Source organism: Myxocyprinus asiaticus, chromosome 32 (assembly GCF_019703515.2).
Source record: "Myxocyprinus asiaticus isolate MX2 ecotype Aquarium Trade chromosome 32, UBuf_Myxa_2, whole genome shotgun sequence".
NCBI lineage: Eukaryota > Metazoa > Chordata > Actinopteri > Cypriniformes > Catostomidae > Myxocyprinus > Myxocyprinus asiaticus.
Window position 1 is genome coordinate 9,461,432 of NC_059375.1, and position 9,601 is coordinate 9,471,032.

At 33.7% G+C, this 9,601-nt stretch overlaps 1 protein-coding gene across 1 annotated transcript; it reads left to right on the forward strand.

The window, feature by feature from the left end:
* The first annotated feature begins 796 nt into the window (after positions 1-796).
* LOC127423376 (ubiquitin-conjugating enzyme E2 D4-like) lies at positions 797-9,601 on the forward strand. Its single transcript, XM_051667627.1, has 7 exons — positions 797-992; positions 3,702-3,765; positions 3,868-3,899; positions 8,322-8,399; positions 8,478-8,583; positions 8,684-8,777; positions 9,101-9,601. The coding sequence occupies exons 1-7, from the start codon at positions 969-971 to the stop codon at positions 9,144-9,146; spliced, it is 444 nt and encodes a 147-aa protein (XP_051523587.1). The 5' UTR covers positions 797-968; the 3' UTR covers positions 9,147-9,601.

Consider the following 9,601-nt stretch of genomic DNA (forward strand, 5'->3'; position numbering starts at 1 on the left):
TTGGTGAGACAGTATTTACTAGGTAACTTCCAGACCTTTTTCCATTCAATCTGATTATACAATGAATTCCAGTATGGTTTGCTTTTAGGTAACGATGTATTTCTGCATATTGTTTTTATAAATAAGTTGTTAAATTTTTTATCTAAAATCTCCACACCATTAATACTTATCTGAGTATTATATACAGAAATACACTCAGAGGATATATCACCCGATAAGAGTTGAATAAGGCCACCAGGAATGGAATCAAAAACTATTGCAAACTCTTTAGCAGTCACCGGAATCTTATAGTAATTAAGGAATTCACAATAATTAAAAAGTTGTCCATTACTCTTAAATAACTGTCTCACCAGTACAATACCGTTATCATACCAGTTTCTAAAAAATAAAGATTTGTTTTTAAACACAATATTCTTGTTATTCCATATTACAGATTTGTGTGGAGAGAAGTTATGTTTATAAATGAGCATCCATAACAAAAAAGCCTGTCTATGAAAACAAGATAGCTTTATCGGAACCTTGTTTACATCAAAATTACATCTAAAAACAAATTACACTTTCCTTTTTAAAATAACGAGTTCGTAGCAATGACGTAATACAGTTGATATACTGAGGACGACATAAACGTTTATTTTCAAATACAGAGATTGAGACATCTAATGCCAAAACAGTGTGAACACGGAGATTCTAAAAAAAATGACAATACTCTAATTTTCAATGTTACAAAATGAAAATGAAATTATCGAATATATAGTTCCTCTGTTGAGTGCCTCTTCTGGCGATCCATGAGGACTTTTATTTTGCACCGGAAGTGAGAGCTCACGGAGCTACAGCTGTCTCGTTTTCTCGCCGCTCATATTTGCGTCTTAACTCAGGGAAACACAGTATTGCTGAGCTCTTTCGTAGCAATAATACCTGACACATACCAATATCGTGTAGATCTGGGGCGGTTAACACAGTAAAGCATCATGGCATTAAAGAGAATACAGAAGGTAAGACCTGTGTGTGTAAATGAGAAAGGATTCGCTTTAGCCTGATGACGTTAGCCCAGTTTTTGTTAACCTGCTAACGTTGTTTATCTCGGCTATCGGGGTTTAAACTGGCATTTATGTAACTAGCTAGTACTTCCTTATTTGTTATGGTTTTTAGTTGTTAATCTGTATCACGTTAAAACGTTTCGCAATAATTTTCTGATAGAAATAGTCGACGATTTAAGTTAAATGTAGCAAATAAAGGCTAACTAGGAACGTTTCTCCTCTTAAACAAGACGTTTTATTTACTATTTGTTGTGAACTGATGACGTTCAGGTCAAAATATCAATGTTTTACTTAACTATATGCAATGCTGGCAAAACCACAACTTAAGTTGTCGTATCAGGATGGCCAATCACTGCGTTATGTGTTTGTGTGCTAGCAGTGATACACATATGCATGTCAAAACACGTAATGAAGGAAACATGTCACTTAATTTTATCAGGACGTGTTGAATTTAATGTCTCCCCGAACAAAATAACTGAAAATCGGTATTATTAAATAATATTCCCAGTATATATATGGTATTTTCTTCCAAAATAATACACAGTGTTCGAGAAGGCCCAGATCTAAACAAAGACACCAAACCTGCTCTCACGAGCTTCAGTAGCAGCCACACTAAACGAGACGAATCTCTGGATGGATTCGGACACTTTTGTGTTCTTTGTTATACCTCTCAACTGTCGGGACATTTCGAGTGACTGACTACAGTTGATTTGGTGTAGTTTATACCGAATGTGGTCAGTTAGCGCAATTGTGCGTGTTACGTGAATAAGCGACACAACCTGATTCTCAGAAGTTCCACCATGACGCGATCACTTTTGTCATTTTGACAGGTTCTCTTTCGCAATACTGTGATGGGTATCGCACTCCGACAATGTTGTTAAACACGCTTTTACGTCCCAAACGTTCTTGCCGGATGACACGAAAACAAATCGTCTACATATACTAGAATGGACTCAATTTAAACAGTTATGTGATTTTTAAATGTAGCTAAATTATGTCATGATTTAAATGTTATACATTTGGTCAATAGCTGAATATACTGAAGTATTTCATTATTCGTATTCTTCAAAGCCCTTCTGATCTTGCCTAATATGGACAGGTAGGTGACACGTGATTATTATTATTATTATTATTTATTTTTTTAACCCTTGTGCGTCAATTTAAAACAGTTACTCAGAGGTCCTTAGAGGACAAAAATGTCCGTGTCAAAAAACTGCCATAAAATATTATATATTAATATTATTTTCCACTTTCAATTAGTAAATTTTGTTTAACCTAACCTATAACTACCAAATATTCATTCATTTTTAGGATTTTAACCCTTTAAATGCCAGTTTCTTTATATAATGTCACTGTTGTTTTTTATGAAAAAAACAAAATATGAATTATTTTCCATATACTAAATGCTATGGGGATTTATTTTATTTTATTATTATTATTTTTTTATCACAGTCTAGGAGTTTCAGTTGTTGCAATGATTAGCAACAACATTGATTTTGATGCATTATTTTTTGTGCCGTATCAGGAAAAAAAAAAAAACTCACACGCAGGAATTGGAGGACAAAAATGTCCACTTTCACTGACTTAGATTTTTTTTAACCAACATCAGTCCTGATCATACCTACCAAATATTCATTCATTTTCAGGATTTTAACCCTTTTGTTTGTTTACATAATGCCACTGTTGTTTTTTTACACACACACAAACACATTTCTCAATACACATACAAAACACCAACACACCCACACAATTTTAGCTGCATCGTTTGTTCAGTTGGCCTGTAGTGCTCTATAATACAGCAAACAGAAAATAGGAAAAAAGTATGTATTTGCTCCATAGGCTAAACATGAGGAAAAATGGTGCCATCTGGTGGAAAATAAGCCAGGGCTCAGAAATGAAAGCATAATATCATAGAATTCATAATTATATGCTTTAATGGCACTGGGATCAAATATTATTGTTTTAATGGGTATCAATGGGGACATTTTTGTCCTTAAGGTCATGAGTGTAACTATTTTGTGTACACAGTGTGTTATAGATGTATTATAGGAACTGAGGTTGAAATAGCAAAATTCCCCCCAAAATACACACCTTTGCTGAATTTATGCCGTTGGCATTAACACAGCCAAAATGATCGAAAAAACAAAAATGAAAAAGACAATAATGTCCCAAAGTTCACACAAGGGTTAAAGTAACAAGTTTATATGTAAAAGTATTTAAACCCACACTTAAAAATCAATTAATGCCATTGCATTAGAGGACAAAATATCACATCAAGAGGTGTTTATTTTAAAGGAAGCAAAACATTTCACAAAAAGGTTGTTACATTTTAAATATAAAACAATAGATAACTGTCCAGACACAATTATTCGGACACTGTGTGTTTGTCAATGTTAATGGGTCATATCCATAGTTAATGTGATGAAATGGAACTGAATGAAATTAACTGACTTCATGCATCCTCTTAAATTACCTTTTGAACCATTAGTTAAAAGTCATTGCAAAAATTAAAACATTTAAGTTAGTTCTGAGAAAAACTCGAGCATTATTTGTTTGCAGTTTGCACTTATTTTGATATGTTGTTATCTAATGCAATGAGATTTATACATATACATATGTATATAGTGTACATGCATTTAATCCTTAATTTTTTTTCTATTTCAGGAGCTTCAAGACTTGCAGCGGGACCCTCCTGCACAGTGCTCCGCTGGACCTGTTGGGGATGACTGTAAGTTTCCTTTCAGTCATAATGGGCTGTTTTATATGAAAACAGATAATAACTGACTCATCATACACATTTTGCTAAGCCTCTTCTTTTTTTTTTTTTTAGTGTTTCACTGGCAGGCCACTATTATGGGACCTGTAAGTATTCACCTCATTAGTCTTTTCCACAGTGTGTTTGACTAAATAATTTTGAATGTGGATGTTTTAAAGTAAATTTCAGGAATAATAGAAGGATGTAACCACGATGGGAAACTTTTTTGCGCACCTGCCACAGTGGCTTGTGAATTCCCAATTTACCAGCCGCTTAGATTTTCTGTCAGCTGATTTTATTATTATTATATTATTAATAATAATACAATTTTGTATTATTATTGTTAATAATAAAAATATATGGGTGTTCCTTCAGCTACTGTATACATTAAAAATTAAAAACTCATTAAAAAATGTTTCACACTCTCACTGGTTAATTTAATTTGTCATCTAACAATGTCCAACACTGTATGTACATGCATCACAGGAGATTAAAGGGATAGTTCACCCAAAAATTAAAATTCTCTCATCATTTACTCACCCTCATACCGGAACCCAGATGTGAATGACTTTTTCATCTGCTGAACACAAACAAAGATTTTTAGAAGAATATCTCAGCTCTGTAGGTCCATACAATGCAAGTGAATGGGTTCCAAATCTTTGAAGCTCCAAAAAGCACATAAAGGCAGCATAAAAGTAATTCATATGACTCCAGTGGATTAATCCATGTGTTCTGAAGTGATCCAATTGGTTTAAGTGAGAACAGACCAAAATATAATTCCTTTTTCACTATAAATCTTGACATCTGCAGTCTCCATGGTGATCATGATTTCAAGCTCAGTTACACTTCCTAGCACTCTGCACATGCGTCAAGCTCTACGAAGTGTAATCAGGCTTGAAATCATGATTGTGCCTAGAGACTGTAATCGCAAAATGTACAGTTATATTTTGGTTTGTTCTCACCCAAAAATCAATTGGATTGCTTCAGAAGACATGGATTTAAACCACTGGAGTCTTATGGGTTACTTTTATGCTACCTTTATTTGTTTTTGGAGCTTTAAACTTTTGGAACCCATAAACTTGGGGTGAAGTATTCATTTGACTTTTTTTTTTTTTTTTCATGAGAATTCCCACCACAGTGTCACTTTCAACATCTCAAATTCTGTATTGTGTTTAATAGAATTGTATGGTGGAAATGACGCTGATGGAAATGACATTTTTATTGTTTTTGAGAGAAAATTGCCGACCTTTTTGTCTAATTTCCTAGCCAACATCTTATGTATCTTGAATACACAATTGACTAGGCTAAAAGTTTCCCACTTTTTGCATTACTTGGCAAAATCACAGCTTGACTGGAAATGATTCCCAATAAAAATATTCTGCTCCAACGTAATATTTACCTTGATTTTTTTCTTTGTTTTATTCAAACATCAGTTGTCTCATATTTTATATCAAGCATACACTTCAGTGACACTTTTGTCCACTTGCTTAACAAGTACACTAACTTCTAAAAATAAAATAAACCTTTATTAGGGGAAAAATAGTTTGGTGTGGTGGAAATGACATCACAAATGTTGGACAGTTGTAAAGGCTGATTCAGGCTTCTGCGTCGAACCACGCGTAGACTCCGAGTAGTGGCCAATGCGTTGGTTTGCATTTATAGTTCTGTGTTGGTTTCTGCGTCGTTTTGCGATTACACAGCCAAAATGCTATACATTCAAAAATAAACAAAAGCAATGTAATTTGTGGACTCAAAAGGATTTATAAAATTATTGTAGCATTAAAATGAATTTAAACTATGTGAACATGTTGAAATAAAGAGAAAAATATTGTATATTTGCTCTTGAGTTGCTTAAATAATAATAAATAAGTATTTTGACATTCCGTGCTGAACAAGAAATCATCAGATTAAATAACTTCTTGCTTGGCGAACACTAAATGTGTGCCGTTTTAAAGACTTTACAATGCATATAGGCAATATAACCCTAACTCTTACCAGGTGCTTTTAATTTTGCTGACAAATTAGAAGTATTCCATTTCCATTACTTATTAATATGATTATTAACTGTACACAATACTGTCAAACATACAGGCAAATCATTATGCAGATCTGAAAGTTCGCGAGTAGAATACAACACATTATTTTACTCTCATATCAAATTAATATAAAGTAAAAGCCCTGAAACAAAAAAACTAAAAAATGTCTAAATTGTAAACAGATATCTTTTGTTGCATTTCACTTGTAACTTCATGAAACACAAAAAGAACATAAAACAGCAGATGTTTCCGATTAACACAATTGTTTTAATGATCCAGAGTCCAAATACAATGTGATATGATGCATAGATATTAAAATAATCTTGTATAAATTGCAAAGTTACCTCAGATATCGTTCTTATCATCCTGGGGGGCGGTCTCTGGTTACAAAGTGCACCAATCTCAGCTGTTGTGGTCTGCGTCGGCGCGATGCACGGTTACATTTTTTAAGAGGTGCATGTCAGGCTATGGCGTAGGTTTGACTCAGAAGTATAAATTGGCCTTAATTCTTAAAAAAAAAAAAATACACAACTTAAGTTGTCGTATCAGGATGGTCAATCGCTGCGTTATGTGTTTGTGTGCTAGCAGTGATACACATATGCATGTCAAAATACGTAATGAAGGAAACATGTCACTTAATTTTATCAGGACGTGTTGAATTTAATGTCTGCCCGAGCAAAATAACTGAAAATCGGTATTATTAAATAATATTCCCAGTATATATATGGTATTTTCTTCCAAAATAATACACAGTGTTCGAGAAGGCCCAGATCTAAACAAAGACACCAAACCTGCTCTCACGAGCTTCAGTAGCAGCCACACTAAACGAGACGAATCTCTGGATGGATTCGGACACTTTTGTGTTCTTTGTTATACCTCTCAACTGTCGGGACATTTCGAGTGACTGACTACAGTTGATTTGGTGTAGTTTATACCGAATGTGGTCAGTTAGCGCAATTGTGCGTGTTACGTGAATAAGCGACACAACCTGATTCTCAGAAGTTCCACCATGACGCGATCACTTTTGTCATTTTGACAGGTTCTCTTTCGCAATACTGTGATGGGTATCGCACTCCGACAATGTTGTTAAACACGCTTTTATGTCCCAAACGTTCTTGCCGGATGACACGAAAACAAATCGTCTACATATACTAGAATGGACTCAATTTAAACAGTTATGTGATTTTTAAATGTAGCTAAATTATGTCATGATTTAAATTTTATACATTTTGTCAATAGTTGAATAAACGGAAGTATTTCATTATTCGTATTCTTCAAAGCCCTTCTGATCTTGCCTGATATGGACAGGTAGGTGGCACGTGATTATTATTATTATTATTATTATTATTATTTTTTAACCCTTGTGCGTCAATTTAAAACAGTTACTCAGAGGTCCTTAGAGGAACAAAATGTCCGTGTCAAAAAACTGCCATAAAAATATTATATATTAATATTATTTTCCACTTTCAATTAGTAAATTTTGTTTAACCTAACCTATAACTACCAAATATTCATTCATTTTTAGGATTTTAACCCTTTAAATGCCAGTTTTTTTATATAATGCCACTGTTGTTTTTTGACGCATAATGATAAACCCTTAATTCTTAATTTTTAAAAAAAAATTATAGAATTTTTCACCCAATAAATATTGATAAGGTTTATGTTTCTTTCACTCTTTTGTTTTGATTATCATAGTTTTCAGCATGTATTAATTTGTAATTTTATACTGGATTTTCATAGTTTAATACTAAAAGTCTGGGTCTGGGACAAGGCTATAACAATAAAATCTATACATAATAGGCATTTGAAAAATAATAAATAATGAAGGCATGTAGTGGTGGCGTAGTGGGCTAAAGCACATAACTGGTATCCCCAAAGCCACCACCATTGTGTCATTGAGCAAGGCACTTAACTCCAGGTTGCTCCAGGGGGATTGTCCCTGTAATAAGTGCACTGTAAGTCGCTTTGGATAAAACCGTCTGCCAAATGCATAAATGTAATGTTAACAAGTTTCTAAGTCAGTTTTAATGTGATATTCATATATATATATATATATATATATATATATATATATATATATATATATATATAAAAAATTAAAAAAAAATCGGTTTGAATAAAAATCACCCCCAGGGACAGGAAACTGCACCAATAAACACCCATATATACAGTAAAACAAGACCAAACAACAGCACGTTTCTCTTTGCATTCTCACTGTTCCTGACCTTGAAAGTGGACCTGGGTTTCTCTTGTATTACTTTGTTGAATTATTCTCTTGTATCAATTATATTACTTCAGTTGTGCATCGTTGCTTTTAAGCAACAACATTTCTTGCCAAAGTCCAATCCAAGACATCATAAAAGTTGTCCTTCACAGTGGTTGGCACATAAGAAAAATGACCTGCCACTGTGCAAAAAAGTACCCACATTTGGTTGTTATGGGTGCTAATTTTACACCCTTAATGTAACCTGTCTACATTTCTCTCATTTACAGAGTGACAGCCCATACCAAGGAGGGGTCTTCTTTCTCACAATTCACTTTCCTACAGACTATCCCTTCAAGCCACCAAAGGTAATCAGGTTACATCCCACCCCCATTTACTCGCTGTTTTCTCAAAATAGCATTTTGACACCTTTCTCCTTTTATCAGGTAGCGTTTACAACAAAAATCTACCATCCAAACATTAACAGTAATGGAAGTATTTGCTTGGACATTCTGAGGTCACAATGGTCTCCAGCACTTACAGTTTCAAAAGGTACAGATGTGTTACTAGTTGGTAACTTTATAGTTAGAATTGTTTTCAGAACACCAGGGATTTCATGATTGTGATCATTTGTTTTCGTCTCTCTTTTTAGTTCTTTTGTCCATATGTTCTTTGCTTTGTGATCCAAATCCTGATGACCCCTTAGTCCCAGACATAGCACACATCTACAAATCAGACAAAGAAAAGTAAGTATATGCATAAAAAGTGAGGCTTGATCGGTATACTTCAGTGTCTTTGCGGCCATGGCATTATTGATGTATCCTTTTCGTTCAAAGGAATATTCCAGTTAAGCTCAGTCGACAGCATTTGTGGCATTATGTTGATTACCACAGAAATTAATTTGGACTTGTCCCTCCTTTTCTTTAAAAAAGCAACATTGGCACTTACAATGGAAGTGAATTTACAACTCAAAATGTAAATATTGCATTAGCTTGACATGCCAATCAAAACAAACTAGACTAGTTAAGAAACTCTTGAATTAAATAAATGTATTTTTTTTCTCCCCCAGGTACAACAGACTAGCAAGAGAATGGACCCAAAAGTATGCAATGTGAAGACACAACAGACATTTTTTTAAAGTCACAAATCACTGTAAATTCTAGCATCTAAAAAGTAAGATTAGGTTATATTAAACACATTGTACTGTTAACATTTGCCATCTGAAATGACCAATAATAATGGATGAACTAGTATTTTGAAGCGGACTGTGCGCTGCACAAAGTGACATTTAAGCTTTTTATTGGTTTCGTGCATTTTTGGTCATCCCCGCAGTGGTGTTGGGCATTTTGTTTTCTTGTTTCATAAATCCTATTTAAGATTGGCATGACGTTATACAGCTGCGGTTAACCCACAATAGGGCAGTTAATAAATTGATAACAGTTTTACTGTATCTCTCATTCATCTGATTACATTTTTCTCTTAGATATTTTAATTGTATAGTTAAGAGCAACTATACAGGATCTATTTTTTCTTTTTTTATTTTGCATTAAAATTTGTTTAAAAGTGTGGA

What these genes read in the sequence shown, in the direction of transcription:
- LOC127423376 (XM_051667627.1), top strand. Translation starts at nt 969, where the DNA reads ATGGCATTAAAGAGAATACAGAAG. An exon ending in TGGACCTGTTGGGGATGACT is followed by an intron (nt 3,766 to 3,867) that starts GTAAGTTTCCTT and finishes TTTTTTTTTTAG; the next exon opens with TGTTTCACTGGCAGGCCACT. An exon ending in AGGCCACTATTATGGGACCT is followed by an intron (nt 3,900 to 8,321) that starts GTAAGTATTCAC and finishes TCTCATTTACAG; the next exon opens with AGTGACAGCCCATACCAAGG.